The sequence below is a fragment of the Dipteris shenzhenensis genome, chromosome 9 (genome assembly GCF_047967505.1).
Source record: "Dipteris shenzhenensis isolate YYH24624 ecotype China chromosome 9, Dip_SZ_1.0, whole genome shotgun sequence".
NCBI lineage: Eukaryota > Viridiplantae > Streptophyta > Polypodiopsida > Gleicheniales > Dipteridaceae > Dipteris > Dipteris shenzhenensis.
In genome coordinates, this window is record NC_141604.1 from 13,802,754 (window position 1) to 13,820,088 (window position 17,335).

The 17,335-nt window shown below is 42.6% G+C and overlaps 1 protein-coding gene across 1 annotated transcript in view; it reads right to left on the reverse strand.

Moving 5' to 3' along the window:
* The window catches only part of GLB1 (nitrogen regulatory P-II-like protein), a 57,498-nt gene extending 40,395 nt beyond the window's left edge, over window positions 1–17,103 (reverse strand). Inside the window, exons 1-4 of the mRNA XM_087379392.1 lie at window positions 16,749–17,103; window positions 15,794–15,839; window positions 15,661–15,688; window positions 15,410–15,497 (exon numbers count right to left, since the gene is read on the reverse strand). Coding sequence (XP_087235518.1) covers window positions 15,410–15,497; window positions 15,661–15,688; window positions 15,794–15,839; window positions 16,749–16,968 — 382 coding nt within the window. The 5' untranslated portion in view covers window positions 16,969–17,103. The remainder of the gene's footprint in view (window positions 1–15,409; window positions 15,498–15,660; window positions 15,689–15,793; window positions 15,840–16,748) is intronic.
* Window positions 17,104–17,335: the final 232 nt, after the last annotated feature.

Genomic DNA, 17,335 nt, shown 5'->3' on the forward strand with positions numbered 1-17,335 from the left:
CAGGTCACAGAAACAGCACCACTCCAAGACGTCTTTGTAGCTGAAGGAAGGAGAAGAGCTCACCAAGGAAGGGGAAGAGAGGTTGCAGAAGCTCAAGTTGGAGAAGACAACGTTAGAGGAGAAGACAACGTTAGAGGAGAATCCCAATGTTGATGAAGCTTTCAATGGAGAGGAGTAGGGAAGGGGAGCTCCTCCAAGAGAAGAGAGGGCAGCTACTCTTTCCGGCCACCCTCTACCTCATGGAGAAGTAAGGAGGAAGGGAAAGGCTAGGAAGGAAGGCTCTGATACCATATGAAGAGACATGGTAGCTAGCTAGGAACGGAATGGAAATATGGAAAGCATAATGAAAGGCAAAATGGAAAGTACAAGTGCAAGGCAATAACCAAAATATTTACAATGTATTGATAGCCTGATGTTGACTGATATAATAGACAATAGACAAGTACAACACTATATAGTGTGACACTAGACTCTAGAAAGCCATAGTATATATGGGATAACTCCCAATATGACACGTAGCATGTCTAGGACTCACTAGACTATAAAACACACCTAGAACACTCATTTTAGACTCACTTTGGCTTCATATTCCAACACTATTGCCCACTTCCCCTCCTTCCGAGCCATGTCCCGCTGCTATATCAGAATGTGTCTCTCCTCAACTGCTAGTCGGGCTTGAGTATCGCGGAGTTATGACAAGGGGCTGCTCTCGATTGGGGTCTCTCCCCACACACCAGTCCCCCTCGTTTGCAAGCTCTGGGACCCTTAGGGAGGTAGCCACGCAAGTGGTCACATCATCCATCTATGTGGTAACTGTACGAGGAATCCCACAAACTATGATATTGAGAGCCTTGTTGGCCCTCTATTGATGCTCCAAGAGAGTGGCTGAAATAGTTGCCTTTCCAGGTTCCCGCTTCACCACGTCCACCCATCTGGATGTCTCCGCGATAGCCGACTTCATGGTGTCTATCTGAGCCTCTACTACTGGTGTACCACTCGAAGTTGTCCCAAAGGGTGGTCACCTCCTTTTGGAGCTGTAGGAGAGCGCAAGAGGTGGGAAGGGGAAAGGGGGAGAGAGAGAGAGAAAGAGGATTAGATGTCACATCAAAGTCCCCCCCCCCCTTCAACTATATCTCCTTTTTGCCCCCTCTAGGCCTAAACATCCCCTAGCCGGATTAGCCCTAACCCTCACTAACTTGGCCCAATCTCGGCCTTCATTACAAGGAACAAAACATTCGCCATTTGTGACGTTCACAATGATGCGAAGCCACACGTGTTCTATAGAGGCTCCAAATAGATGGTGGAATAAATACAGAAGGATGATGTAGCTCCAATTACATGATACCTTTTGGGCTCACTACACATGGGCCACTTCCCTAGGCCTTGAGTCCATAACTTTTTGGTATTTTCAAGCATTAGCCTTAAATGGCTGCAAATGCAAGGACTGAATCTAGATTTGGCTAGCCAATGTCATGGAAGTTGCCTACATCCCATGTCCTCTTCCTGGTAAGAAATAATTTTTTCTTGGCTTTCAGTTATGGCTTTTCTAGTTTCCTTAAGTAGTTACTACTAGCAACAATTAGTAGAACTTGACTGAAGCTGTCAATCAAATACACCTAGTTCTAATCAAGAGGTAGATATTTAAACTCTGAAGTGGATTCGGAATACTAAGCTCTAAGTTGCATTGTTGTTCACCTATGTTGCCCAAATCGGTATACTTCACAAAGTTTGAGAATTTGAAACATTGAAACAATCGCCACCTACAAACTTCCTCACATTGTCAGCCTCAAAATCAAGTAAAATATTTTGCTCAAGAGATAATATTCTTACGCTCTCAATCCTTTTCTCAGTTCACAGATCAAATCCACAATCTATCACAGGGCAGGCACACACAATTTCCTCCCAGCCAACCTCAGTGGTAGCAAAACCTCAGAATAGTCACATACGTGAAGGCTCCAGCTTGCAGATTCCACCAAGCCCCAATTTCCTAGATGAATCTAGTATGCCACATGTCTACATTTGAGGACATCTCCTCAATGCATCATTTACCTCTCTCTTGGGATATCATTGAAACCTTTTGCCCCTTGGCACATTTAATGCATTTAGATCCCTTAGCCTTAGATCCACCTAGTGTGCCATGTCACCCTCACCAAGGACCTTGACCTTGATTCCTTTCTTGATCATTTACGTGAAGCCCAAACTAATATAATACAAACATAGATCCTTTCAAGGAAAATGTCGACTAACCTTTCCGAGGTCATGTTGCCTCAACTTGAGCGTAACATTCCTTCCCTCTTCAGGCATCAGCGTCCTCGATGATAAAGTCTGGGAAAACTCTTCGTAATTGGTTTACGGATTCCCAGGTAGCTTCTGATAGAGGTAAACCATGCCATGTAACCAACACCGTGGGCATCTTCCGATTGCGTACTTGCATTGTTCCTCGGTCCAGGATTCTTATTGGTTTGCGTCCTACGTTATCCTCTATCTCCTGAAACAAAACAACACCCTCGATAAGTGAATCACCTATATGCAAAAATTTCTTTAGATGAGAAACATGAAACACTGGGTGCACCTTACAATCCTATGGTAATTCTAATTTATAGGCCACCTTGCCTATTCTTTTTCGAATTAACCACGGCCCACAATATCGGGGTGATAACTTAGCACACTCTCCTGCAATCAAAGACTTTGAGTGCGAAGAAACTTTGAGAAAAACTTTTTCTTCTTCCTTAAATTCTCTAACGGATCTGTTCATACGCATACGCCTTAGCTCTATCCATAGCTTGACGGATGTTAGCTCTCGCAAGTGCTAGCATCTCCCACATCTGAACCACAAAGTTCGCAGCACTAGGCACTTTCTGAGGTACTCCAACTGTAGTTAGATTCGCTGGTCTATAACCATAGTTCAGCTTAAACAGACTAAATCTTGTAGAGGAATGTTTTCTATCATTATAGGCAAATTCCAACAGCGGCAACCACTTGTCACATGTATGTTGCCTTAATGACACATATGCTCTGAGCATATCCTCTAAAATTTGGTTGTTTCTTTCCGTCTGACCATCCGTTTCTGAATGATCCCCACTACTCATTCCCAACTCAGTCCTTAGTGTCTCAAACACTACAATCCAAAAATGACTGGTAAATTTGACATTCCCGTCTGACACTATGGATTTGGGTAATCCATACAAACGAAATATATGTTTAATAAACAAATCCGCCACTTGCGGGACACTAACAGACTCTCCAGTTCGAATGAAGTGAGCCATCTTGGTAAGACGATCAACTACCACAAGGATAGAATCGTATCCACCTTGTATCATAGGCAGACCTACATTAAAGTCCATGGAAATGCTCTCCCACCTACCTAGTGGTATTTCCAAAGGTTGTAAAATTCCGAGTGGCTTCACCCGCTCTACCTTACTTACCTGACACGAAAAACAACGTGTCACATATTCATGAATATGTTTTTTCATTTTCAGCCAAAAGAAATCTCACTTCACGAGATCATACATTTTCTCGACTTCTGGATGTCCCGCACCTGGGCTATTATGGCATTGTTAAATGACTCTCTGCCTGAGATCATTCTGATTAGGTACTACTACCTTGCCATTTCTTTTCAGCATACCATCTTTTATGGTATATCTTGCATAAGTTTGGCCTTTTCTAAATGCCACGTCACCCTTTTCCCCAGGTTTGAATACATGAGCCTTAGGCCAAAGGCTTTCGACGAACTCGTCCACCTTTTCAGTTTCTCTAATCTCAGTCATTAGAGCACTCTCTAATACCGTGAAACTCATATTATGCATAATGCGTGACAACGCATCAACAACGTTATTATCCTTCCCTCTTCGGTACCGAATCGTCAAGTTAAACTCCTGCATGAGTTCTGCCGACCTAGCTTGGCCACCTCTCAAGTCAGATTGTTTACAAAAATGTTTCAGGATATCATGATCAACATCAACATAAAATTCTGATCCATACAAATAATGTCTCCATGTTTTGAGAGCATGGACAACAACATACAACTCTAATTCATGAGTTGGCCAATTTCGTTGAGAGGGAGAAAGCTTCTTGCTTTCAAAGGCTACTGGCCTTCCCTCTTGGAGGAGAACTGCTCCTACCGCAATGCCACTTGCATCGGTTTCAAGGAAAAACGGTTTTTGGGGATCAACTACTTTTTACACCGGTCCTGAGACCACAGCGTGTTTTATGGTGTTAAAACTCTCATGTTAATTCTCTCCCCATATAACAGGTACGTTATCTGAGGTCAGATCAGTCAATGGTGATACTATTTCGAAATATCCTTTAATATGCCTTGGATAAATTTGGACAAATCCCAAGAATGATCGCAAAGCGGTCAAACTCTAAAGGATAGGCCAAGACAGTATTGCAGCCACTTTCTTTGAATCCATTTCTATCCCCTCAAGAGTAATAACAAATCCTAAATATTCAAGTTTTATCAGACACAATACAGTTTTCTTTTTATTTACATAAAGACTGGCTTTCCTTAAAGTATTGAACACCATTCTTAAGTGTTCGTGATGCTTAGCAATATTTTTATTGAACACAAGAATGTCGTCAATAAAATGTACTACAAACTTCCCGATATACGGGCGTAGTAAGTCCAAACGGCATTACAAAAAACTCATGATGTCCAAACCTGCTTCTAAAAGCAGTTTTATGCACATCCTCGGCTCTAATACGAATCTGATGGTAGCCACATTTAAGATCTATCTTGCTGGTAACGCATGTAGCAAATCATCGATCTGAGCCATCGGATACTGTGCTTAACAGTTATATTATTCAATGCTCTATAATCTATACAGAGGCGAAAAGTATCATCTTTTTTGTTTTTTTAAATCACTGGCGAAGCAAAAGGTGAGAAACTGGGTTGAATCTACCCCAGCTTGAGGTATTCTTCCAGTTGTCTTCGTACCTCCGCTTCTTCGGTAAAACTTAACCTATAGGGAGGTCTATTTACACGTTCTGCGTTGGGATTAGTCGGGGTTAGTTCGATCTTATGCTGAACATTCCGCTCTGGAGGTAACCCATAAGGTAACTCATCCCTAAAGCAATCAGAGAACTCCTCTGCTATTTGATCAGCGAACTTGGCCATCTCTCCATTTTGGGTAACATCAATGCTAGCTAAAGGACCATCAATCAGCTCTATCAATGCTGTACAAAGAAACAAAAACTCTTCTTAAGCTTTTCGAACTTCCATTACGGAAACCAACGGTCCTTGAGGTATATCTTTCACCTCACAAGACATACAGCACATCATTCATCTTGAATTGATAAATGTGCTTTTTCCAATCTATGGCTGGATTCTTCCTAGCTTTTCATATATTAGCAGTTTTTGAGTGAAACATCCAAAACTGCTAACTCCTAGCTTTTCATCAAATCACGAGCACAGGCACACGAATTCACCTCCCAGCCACCCTCAGTAGTAGTAAGCTCTCTAGAAAAATTCATTACGTGAAGGCTCTTGCTTACAAAATTCCACCAAGCCCCAAAATTCCCTAAATGGATCTAGTATGCCTCATGTCTTCATTCTAGGGTCCCTCCTTAATGCATCATTTACCCCTCTCTTCAGATATCATTGAAGCCATTTGCCCCTTGGCACATTTCATGCATTTAGGTCCCTTAGCCTTAGATCCACCTAGTCTAGTGCCATGTCACTCTCACCAAGGACCTTGACCTTGATTCCTTTTTTATCATTTACATGAAGCCCAAACAAATATAATACAAACATTGCTCCTTTAAAGGAAAATGCCGACTGACCCTTCCGAGGTCATGTTACCTCGACTTGAGCGTAACATTCCTTCCCTCTTTAGGCTTCAGCATCCTCGATGATAAAGTCTGGGAACACTCTCCGTAACTGGTATACGGATCCCCAGGTAGCTTCTGATAGAGGTAAATCATGCCATGCAACCAACACCGTGGGTATCTTCCGATTACGTACTTGCATTGTTCCTCGGTCCAGGATTCCTATTGGTTTGCGTCTTGCATTATCCTCTATCTCTTGAAACAAAACAACACCCTCTATTAGTGAGTCACCTGTATGCAAAAATTTCTTTAAACAAGAAACATGAAACATTGGATGCACCTTACAACCTTGTGGCAATTCTAATTTATAGGCTACCTTGCCTATTCTTTTTAGAATTAACCAGGGCCCACAATATCGAGGTGATAACTTAGCACGCTCTCCTACAGTCAAAGACTTAGAGCGCAAAGGAACTCTGAGAAAAACTTTTTCTCCTTCCTTAAATTCTCTAGCAGATCGGTTTTCATCTGCATACGCCTTAGCTCTATCCATGGCTTGGCGGATGTTATCTCTCGCAAGTGCTACCATCTCCCGCATTTGAACCACAAAGTTCGCAGCACTAGGCACTTTCTGAGGTACTCCAACTGTAGTTGGATTCGCTTGTCTATAACCATAGTTCAGTTCAAACGGACTGCAACCTGTAGAGGAATGTTTTCTATCATTGTAGGCAAATTCTAACAATGGCAACCACTTGTCCCATGTATGTTGCCTCAATGACACATATGCTCTAAGCATATCCTCTAAAATTTGGTTGATTCTTTCCGTCTAACCATCCGTTTCTGGATGATCCCCACTACTCATTCCCAACTCAGTCCTTAGTGTCTCAAACACCGCAGTCCAAAAATGACCGGTAAATTTGACATCACTGTCTGACACTATGGATTTGGGTAATCCATGCGAACGAAATATATGTCTGATAAATAAATCTGCCACTTGCGGGGCACTAATAGACCCTCTAGTTGAAATGAAGTAAGCCATCTTGGTAAGACGATCAACCACCACAAGGATAGAATCATATCCACCTTGTGTCATAGGCAGACCTACAATAAAGTCCATAGAAATGCTCTCCCACCTACCCAGTGGTATCTCCAAGGGCTGTAAAAGTCCGGGTGGCTTTACCCGCTCTGCCTTACTTACTTGACGCGAAAAACAACGTGTCACATATTCATGAATATGCTTTTCCATCTTTGGCCAAAAGAAATCTCGTCTCACGAGATCATATGTCTTCTCGACTCCTGAATGTCCCGCACATGGGCTATCATGGCATTGTCGAATGACTCTCTACCTGAGATCATTCTGATTAGGTACTACTACCTTGGCATTTCTTTTCAGCATACCATCCCTTATGGCATATCTTGCATAAGTTTGGCCTTTTCTGAATGCCAGGTCATCCTTTTCACCGGGTTTGAATACGTGAGCCTTAGGCTAAAGGCTTTCGACGAACTCGTCCACCTTTTGAGTTTCTCTAATCTCAGTCATTAGAGCACTCTCTAATACCGTGAAACTCATATTATGCATAATGCGTGACAACGCATAAGCAACATTATTATCCTTCCCTCTTCGGTACCGAATCGTCAAGTTAAACTCCTTCATGAGTTATGCCCACCTAGCTTAGCAGTCTCTCAAGTCAAGTTGTTTAGAAAAATGTTTTAGAGTATCATGATCAACATCAACATAAAACTCTGACCCATACAAATAATGTCTCCATGTTTTCAGAGCATCGACAACAGCATACAACTCTAATTCATGAGTTGGCCAATTTCGTTGAGAGGGAGAAAGCTTCTTGCTTTCAAAGGCTACTGGCCTTCCCTCTTGGAGAAGAACTGCTCCTACCGCAATGCCACTTGCATCGGTTTCAAGGAAAAACGGTTTATGGGGATCAACTACTTTTTACACCGGTGCTGAGACCACAGCTTGTTTTATGGTGTTAAAACTCTCCTGTTGATTCTCTCCCCATATAAAAGGTACGTTATCTGAGGTTAGATCAGTCAATGGCGATACTATTTCGAAATATCCTTTAATATGCCTTCGATAAAATTGGACAAATCCCAAGAATGATCGCAAAGCGGTCAAACTCTGAGGGATTGGGTAAGTCAGTATCGCAGCCACTTTCTTTGGATCCATTTCTACCCCCTCATGAGTAATTATGAATCCTAAATATTCAAGTCTTACCATACACAGTATAGTTTTCTTTTTATTTGTATAAAGACTGGCTTTCCTCAAAGTGCTGAACACTATTCTTAAGTGTTCGTAATGCTCAGCAATACTTTTGCTGAATATAAGAATATCGTCAATAAAGTGTACTACAGACTTTCCGATATACGGACGTAGTTAATCATTCATAAGCATGACGAATGTAGCTGGAGCATTGGTAAGTCCAAAGGGCATTACTAAAAACTCATAATGTCCAAACCTGCTTCTAAAAGCGGTTTTATGCACATCCTCGGCTCTAATACGGATCTGATGGTAGCCACATTTAAGATCTATCTTACTGAAAATTACGGCCTCATGTAATACATCTAGCAAATCATCGATTCGAGCCATCGGATAACTGTGCTTAATAGTAATATTATTCAATGCTCTGTAATCTATACAAGGACGAAAAGTATCATCTTTCTTCTTCTTTAATATCACTGGCGAAGCAAAAGGTGAGAAACTTGGTTGAATCTGCCCCAACTTGAGGTATTCTTCCAGTTGTCTTCGTACCTCCGCCTCTTCGGTAAAACAGGTTCTATTTACAAGTTCTGCCCCCGGGATTAGTTCAATCTTATGCTGAACATTCCGCTCTGGAGATAACCCATAAGGTAACTCATCCCTAAAACAATCAGAGAACTCCTCTGTTATTTGATCAACCAGCTTGGCCATCTCTCCATTTTGAGCAACATCAGTACTAGCCGAAGAATCATCAATCGGCTCTACCGATCCTGTACAAAGAAACAAAAACTCTTCTTGAGCTTTTCGAATTTCCATTGTGGAAACCAACGATCCTTGAGGTATATCTTTTTCACCTCGTAAGACATACAGCACATCATTCATCTTAAACTGATAAATGTGCTTTTTCCAATCTATGGTTGGATTCTTCCTAGAATGTCAAGCCTTGCCCAGGGCTATGTCTGCATGAGCACGCTTTGTCATTTCAAAATCAAGCTTCTCAGCATAGTCCTGAATTCGAAGCTCCAACTGGGTAACCCTCTGGTCCCATACTTCAGTTGAACTTCCATCTATCATTCTGACTATATATGCATAGTCAGATGGGCTAGTCATTAGTTTCAGCCTCTTTACAAGCTTGGAGTTAATTACATTGTGCGTTGACGCTGAGTCAAACAACACAATGATGTCATGATTGGCTATTTGCCCTTTCATCTTAATTAACTCTATATCGTTAAAGGCTGTATACCCCGTTGCTGCGGGCTTTGATGGGATATTATCAAGTGCACTGTTTATAAGCTTAGCAACAGACACACATAACAAAACAAGTACTGACCTTTGAGAAGATCCAGCTAGCTGAATCTGCATCTGTTCTGCTCTGGGACTCTCCTCCATTTCCACGTCGCATTTTGAGATCACCATCTTAGCCATCCGACGATCCTTGTTTTGTGGACAATCTTTCCACTGATGAGGCTGAAGACATCCAAAACACAAGCCTTCTCTCCTCACTTTTTTCCTTTGCTCTGGGTTCAAAGAAGACTTCGACCAAGCCCGGGCTGCCATTGGTGTTACTTTTCTTTTCATTCCAATGGTGATACTTGATTTAGCAATCTCAACTAGTTTCGCCTGCTTGGCTTGACCACTAGGCTGTGAGACACTCCCTTTGCTAATCCACTTCTTCTTCAACCCAGTTTTCTTCGGGTACTCATACTGAGTCCCAACCTGTACACTTGGTCTGTTCCCTTTTGCATCCTCATAGTTCAGGGCTATGGCAATTGCTTCATCTAGCGTGTTCGCATACTTAGCCCGAACTTCCATCTTGATCCGATCATTCAATCCAAAGATAAAATCTTTTACTTGGATTCACTGAGGTAGAGGTTCATAAACTTTCATTACACTTTCTCTAAACTTATCAATGTATTCCGCTACTGATAAATTTCTCTGACAAAGGTTTCGATACTGATCCCAAGCTCGGGATGCTTCGTCAGGAGGTAAGACGTGTTTTCTAATTTTTAAACCCCTCCCATGTAGTGGATGTCACTCCATCTTTATGCTGTTTTATCCACCACCTATCCGCTGCCTCATTACCTCGCGGATTTTCTTCATATCATTCCTGATTTCACAAATAGCGAAAGCCTCTTCCCATTTGTGTAACCAGGTTTCGATGATATCGGAACTACGGTCAGACATCCGACCAGAATACTTTTTTGGCCTATAATTGGCAATATTAGGCACCTTAGCCCTCCTAGGCTCGACCGTATGAACACTGGACTCCGGTTCCATTGGAGATTTACCTTTCTCTTCACGGGATGGTCTAGCAAACATACTATGCACCATTTTCCTGAGCTCATATTGCCCTACATTTGCTTGTAACTGTTGCGCTAAAATCTGTTGCAAGGCATCCTCTAACATTGCAATTCTGCCAGATAGTGTATGACCTGCTGAGCGTGACACCTGCGGTGTCGGCCGGACTCCCGACTCTACAAGATCCATCCTAGAAGCTTCTTCTTCTACTTCCATTTAGGTCGATGGGTGTTTTTTTTTTTTTTGAATGAATAATAAAACACCGCTTGAAACTGTATTTACCAGTCGAAAGTCCAACCCTCAATTTTACAGCCAACCAGACATCAGAAACCACACTGCAACCAAAACCCACTTTTCTCTAGATCCTGCAATCTGAAATAACTCAAATACAGAGGCAAATAAACGATTACATACTCCAACGAAACTTAGAAGGCATAGAAAGCTCCCTGATCATATTTTTGCTACACAAAGAAATTAACTTATCCCTGTAAGGTTGTTCCAACACGCATTCATGATCTGCCTTGTGAACACGCATTCATGATCTGCCTTGTGACCACGAACATGCTGTACTATCTACTCCTTTCCCACGAGCTCACGAGACCAAGCACTTCATGGCACTCCAGCGCATATGCAGATGACACCCTTCAATCGGAGTGCATAAGTAATACAAGGCGAACCTCGAACTAATGCAAGGCGTTTGCACTATAATTACTACGAGAACCCAAATCGTGATAATGTTATGCTCCAGCCTTTGTTGTTAACCAAATCTCCGCCAGCAAATATCGCAAGCAAGTCCCGTGACCACACAGTAGCTCTCTGTAGGTAGTCGTAACTCCAGTAACCTCGCTTTCGAAAAGAGTTACTAGAAAGCATCGGTTATTGCGGAAGTGGCTCTCGTCGTGCGCTGCTCGTCAACGCTTACCCAAGCTGACGAACTACCCGATGGCCTGAACTAAACGACGCAACCGTTCTCAGCTATACTATTTTCGTCTTCCACATGCAAGTGATACGATACCACAATATTACACAACTAGTCCCTCCATGCCTTGTCACGGAATCCCGAAAGTAACCACCCGTAAACTAGCATGTGCATCAGTCTCTGTCTTTTTTTTTTCTCAGATTCCGTAAGACAGGATTCCCCGCTCCTCTATTGGCTTCCTAGTGGAGTCACGCTAAGGCTTGACGAAAAATCAGATCAACAGTCCGACACGTCACCAATCGTTCCCTCATCATTCACAGATCGCCACGTTGATGAGTCCTCGATCCAACCCAATCACGAAATGCTCTGATACCAAATGAAACATCCAAAACTGCTAACTCCTAGCTTTTCATCAAATCATGGACACAGGCACACGAATTCACCTCCCAATCAACCTCAATAGTAGTAAGCTCTCTAGAAAAATTCCTTACATGAAGGCTCTTACTTACAAAATTCCACCAAGCCCCAAAATTCCCTAGATGGATCTAGTATGCCACATGTCTTCATTCTAGGGTCCCTCCTTAATGCATCATTTACCCCTCTCTTGGAATATCATTGAAACCATTTGCCCCTTAACACATTTCATGCATTTAGGTTCCTTAGCCTTAGATCCACCTAGTCTGGTGCCATGTCACCCTCACCAAGGACCTTGACCTTGATTCCTTTTTGATCATTTACATGAAGCCCAAACAAATATAATACAAGCATTGATCCTTTAAAGGAAAATGCCGACTGACCCTTCCGAGGTCATGTTACCTCGACTTAAGCGTAACAATGAGCAAGCTTTGTCATTTCAAAATCAAGCTTCTCAGCATAATCCTGAATTCGAATCTCCAACTCGGTAACCCTTTGGTCCCATACTTTAGTTGAACTTCCGTCTGCCATTCTAACTGTATATGCATAGTCAGATGGGCTAGTCTTTAATTTCAGCCTCTTTACAAGCTTGGAGTTAATTACATTGTGCGTTGACGCTAAGTCAAACAACACAATGATGTCATGATTGGCTATTTGCCCTTTCATCTTAAATTAACTCTATATCGTTAAAGGTTGTATACCCCATTGCTGCGGGCTTTGATGGGATATTATCAGGTGCACTGTTTATAAGCTTAGCAACAAACACACATAACAAAACAGGTACGGACCTTTGAGAAGATCCCGCTAGCTGAATCTGCATCTATTCGGCTCTGGGACTCTCCTCCATTTCCATGTCGCATTTTGAGATCACCATCTTAGCCATCCGACGATCCTTGTTTCGTGGACAATCTTTCCACTGATGAGGCTGAAGGCATCCAAAACACAAGCCTTCTCTCCTCGCTTTTCTCTTTGCTTTGGGTTCAAAGAAGACTTCGACCAATCCCGGGCTGCCATTGGTGTGATTTTTCTTTTCATTCCAATGGTGGTACTTGGTTTAGGTGTCTCAACTGGCTTCGCCTACTTGGCTTGACCACTAGGCTGTGAGACACTCCCTTTGCTAATCCACTTCTTCTTAAACCCAGTTTTCTTCGGGTACTCATACCAAGCCCCAACCTGCACAAACCCACTTGGTCTGTTCCCTTTGGCATCCTCATAGTTCAAGGCTATGGCAATTGCTTCATCTAGCGTGTTCGCATACTTAGCAGCCCGAACTTCCATCTTGATCCGATCATTCAGTCCAAAGATAAAATCTTTTACCTAGATTGACTTAGGTAGAGATTCATAAACTTTCATTACACTTTCTCTAAACTTATCAGTGTATTCCGCCACTAATAAATTTCTATGACGAAGGTTTCGATACTGATCCCAAGCTCGGGATGCTTCGTCAGGAGGTAAGAAGTAATTTCTAAATTCTTTTTTAAACCCCTCTCAAGTAGTGGATGCCACTCCATCTTTCTGTTGTTTTATTCACCACCGATCCGCTGCCTCATTAAACATATGGGTGGCCTCGCGGATTTTCTTCATATCATTCCTGATTTCACAAATGGCGAAGGCCTCGTCCCATTTGTGTAACCAGGTCTCTATGATATCGAAACTACGGTCAGACATCCGACCTGAATACTTTTATCGCCTATAATTGATAATATTAGGCACCTTAGCCCTCCTAGGCTCGACCTACGAACACTGGATTCAAGCTCCATTGGAGCTTTCCCTTTCTCTTCACAAGATGGTCTAGCAGACATACTATGAACCATTATTCTGAGCTCGGATTGCCCTACATTTGCTTGCAATTGTTGAGCTAAAATATGTTGCAAGGCGTCCTCCAATAATGCAATTCTGCCAGACAGTGTATGGCTTGCTGGGCGCGACACCTGCGGGGTCGGCCGGACTCCCGATTCTACGAGCTCCACCCTAGAAGCTTCTTCTTCTACTTCCATTTAGGTTGATGGGTGTTTTTTTTTTGGTATTTATAAACTGCTTTTCAATCTCATAACCACAAAAGGTGTCTAACTAGGCGTAACCATCAACAAAAAATAGCTGAGAACCAAGATGAATATCTTTTCCCTATACTAGGGAAATATCTGCAATCTCAAATAACTCAAACACCGAGGGCATATAAACTAGCATATACCACAACAAAACTTGAAAGGCATAGAGAACCCCCTGGTCACTCCAGCACCGTTTGTATCTTGAGACCCTTGAGCTCCCACAACTCAACATCCATATAAACAGGTACTATTGTGAATTTGCTCTTTTGAATCTCACGTTACAGGTTCTTGCAAACGTAGTGAACTGCAATCGAAGGCTGATGTGGTGGTGCGAGTTCATGTACCTTGGTTAAAAGTTTCCTTTAACCTCAACTATGAAATCCTCATGGTCAATTTGTTACTGTGCAATTGATCGTTGCGATTGATTGATACCGACTAAAATCAGCCGCTCACAAGCCAATGCTATGGCGGTCTTCACGAACGTGAACTCCTGCTCACACGCTAGACTCGCTTGGCCTGTTCCAATTTAGATCGCACCTCGGTCCCTTTCTTCTCGCCTAACACCCGGATCTTCTTTCCAAACGTACACTACAGAGACACTATGTAATTCGATCACAAGACACAAGCTTCTCCTAGTCCGTGCGCGATCAAGTACAAATCAAATTGTAACGCCCACGTTCACGACAAAGGCATCAGCCATGGGCTTAACTACTCTCTACTCGTCGTCCTTACTCCACAGTAGCTGCAGACCACAAAGATTCTTATATAGAGGCTGAGGGCATCAAGGCCTGCGCGGCTGGTAACTCTGAAGTTGATACAGTCCTCGTAGTTGAAAGGCTTGTAGCAAGCCTTGACTTGTTCCTCTAATGGCCTCATGGCTGTAGCTTGCTAAGGCTAAACGAAGAAGCCAAATGACAGCCTGATGTTCCACGCATCGTTCGTCCACACCGTCATCCCTCTTTTCCGATAACCACGCTCTGATACCAAAATCTTACGCTCTCAATCCTTTTCTCATTTCACAAATCAAATTCACAATCTATCACGAGGCAGGCACACAATTTCCTCCCAGCCAACCTTGGTGGTAGCACAACCTCAGAATAGTCACATACGTGAAGGCTCCAGCTTGCAGATTCCACCAAGCCCCAATTCCCTAGATGGATCTAGTATGCCACATGTCTACATTTGAGGGCATCTCCTCAATGCATCATTTACCCCTCTCTTGGGATATCATTGAAACCTTTTGCCCCTTGGCACATTTAATGCATTTAGACCCCTTAGCCTTAGATCCACCTAGTCTTGTGCCATGTCACCCTCACCAAGGACCTTGACCTTGATTCCTTTCTTGATCATTTACGTGAAGCCCAAACAAATATAATACAAACATTGATCCTTTAAAGGAAAATGTCGACTAACCCTTTCGAGGTCATGTTGCCTCAACTTGAGTGTAACAAATATGTATGCACGTTTCAGATTGCATGCAACAAATGAACTCCTCCCATGATCCTCACAGTTGATTGGCTAATTGGCTACTAAATTCTAATGTGAAATTTAATCAAATCAAGCAGACAACACATGAGACCATCATGATTGCAGGCAACATGTGCAATAAGACCATCGTGATAAATCTGAAATGTACAAGGCACACACAAATGCACAAATGCACACATGCGCACACACTAGCTTTGACAAAAATGACTTTTGAAAAACACGGCAAAACAAAATAGCCAAAGCTGACAGTACGGTTCTTCTCACCTGCTTGGCGCTCTCTAGAGCCACCTTGAGCACCAAAACCCCGCACATCAGAGACTGTAACTCCTCGTATCCCCAATTTCAGAAGACCCTATGATTGAAACTTGAACTCAGGCAAGTATTAGAAACAGTGCCTTGTGTTTCAAAGGTGGTCCTTTCCATTGAAATATTTCAATATCATTAAGAGAAATGCTATGAGCAACAAATTAAACCAACATACACTCAATAAGCTCAAACAGTAGGACTTGTAGTACCGATGTAACATGGGAAAGACGCCAAGGCCTTGCAGCAAAGAATACGTTCAAAACCATTAGGTATCACATCTAGAAGAGATTTTGATCCCTTCGCATTAAAACAAGAAGATTAACAAATATGCTGAATACGAACCTTAGGACAGCTTCCACTTTGTAAAATTCTGCGGGTGGTGAAAAACCTGCTTTAAAGGATGCATGGAGCCAATAAGAATTCGTGACATCTCCTTAAAAGTTCAATCTAAATAATATATAGTCTGGCAATGAACAAGCTCTCTCTCTCTCTCTCTCTCTCTCTCTCTCAGTCAGAGCAACCAGCTAATCAAGTGCGCTCTTAGACAGGCCAGACATGTTTTCATAGTAAAAGGCGGTTGCAAGATACACGGAGAGCTGCAACTTGGTCTTTTTATTTCTTGTGTGTCCATTGAATATTATCTTATGTCCCAAGCTAAACACAGTTCAGCAGTTGGTTCAACTGGGCGACACTTCATAAGTATTAGCTATAGTTGTAAGGAGAAAAAGAGGCCAGGGTTAACTTGTTAAAACCTGCTAATTAAGACCAATGGGCTGATGCTAAAGAGGCATCGATCACTGTGAATCCTGGACCTAGGCTAGCCTACATAGCTAGAGGATTCTGCCCTTGTGCGATGTGTCTAGGTAGTACAAAAACCTTAGACGTTTAAAGCTGAGGGGTGACTCAACATAGGAGGTGATTAAGAAGGCAAGGACCAGACACGTGGGAGCAGCACGTCAAGGAGGGGGACTATAGAAAGGTCTCAAAAGAGTACTAGTACTCGTGCTAATCAAATTCATAGAATTAAGTGGAGTTCTATCTAAGAAAATCTTTTCGGGCTACTGCAGATCGGAAAGAGAGCATAAACTGGAAGACAGACAGTAAGTAATATAAACGATAGACTTGTCACAAAACTGGCAGCGTGTAGTGCGACTTGATAATAAATAGCATTGGCTCCAGGCAACATTCTAGCAGAAGAGATATAGCTCAAACGGAAAATAAAAAAGTATAGAAACTAGAGAGTGAAAACGACTGCGAATTAGAAGCACATAAGGCAAAAGAAAAGGAAATTTGCAACCTTGAGGAGTGCTGATCGGGCTTTCGGTCTGGCATCTAGCATTATGTCCTCCGTTAGCAACCAGCAGCTGGGTGCGGTAGGAGGGTTGTGGCAGTGGGACACCAGAGACAGAACGGGATGAGATGAAGCCCCAAGGTACGGGGAATTTGACTGGGGGAGGGCAAATGCGTGGCGGGGGGTCGAGGAAACGAGGCAGAATGGCAGGAGGAGCTAGAGCCATTGAGGGTTAGTTTGATTGAAGGGTAGGCTTTTAGTTTGGGCGCACGCCATGTAAGGATTCCATGCCTCCAGCGAGATTAAGCTCTAATCTTCTATAACAACATAAGCTTCTAAAGAGACGTACGCTAGTTATTGGGACTTGGTGGTGTGAAAGATCTTTGTGAGAGACCCCTTTAGAGGACCTAAAATAAGTGAACCCTAATGTCAAGTCATTGTTTGGCTACCTGATAGTATAGCGTGTAACATCATGTTTTGTCTGAGTTTACACTCCGTTGAAAGGGTTTCAAAAAATGAGGGGCCCTTGCTTCACATACTCTGTAACTGTTTTGGATATTGTTCTCACACAACATTTTTCTCAACAATCACAC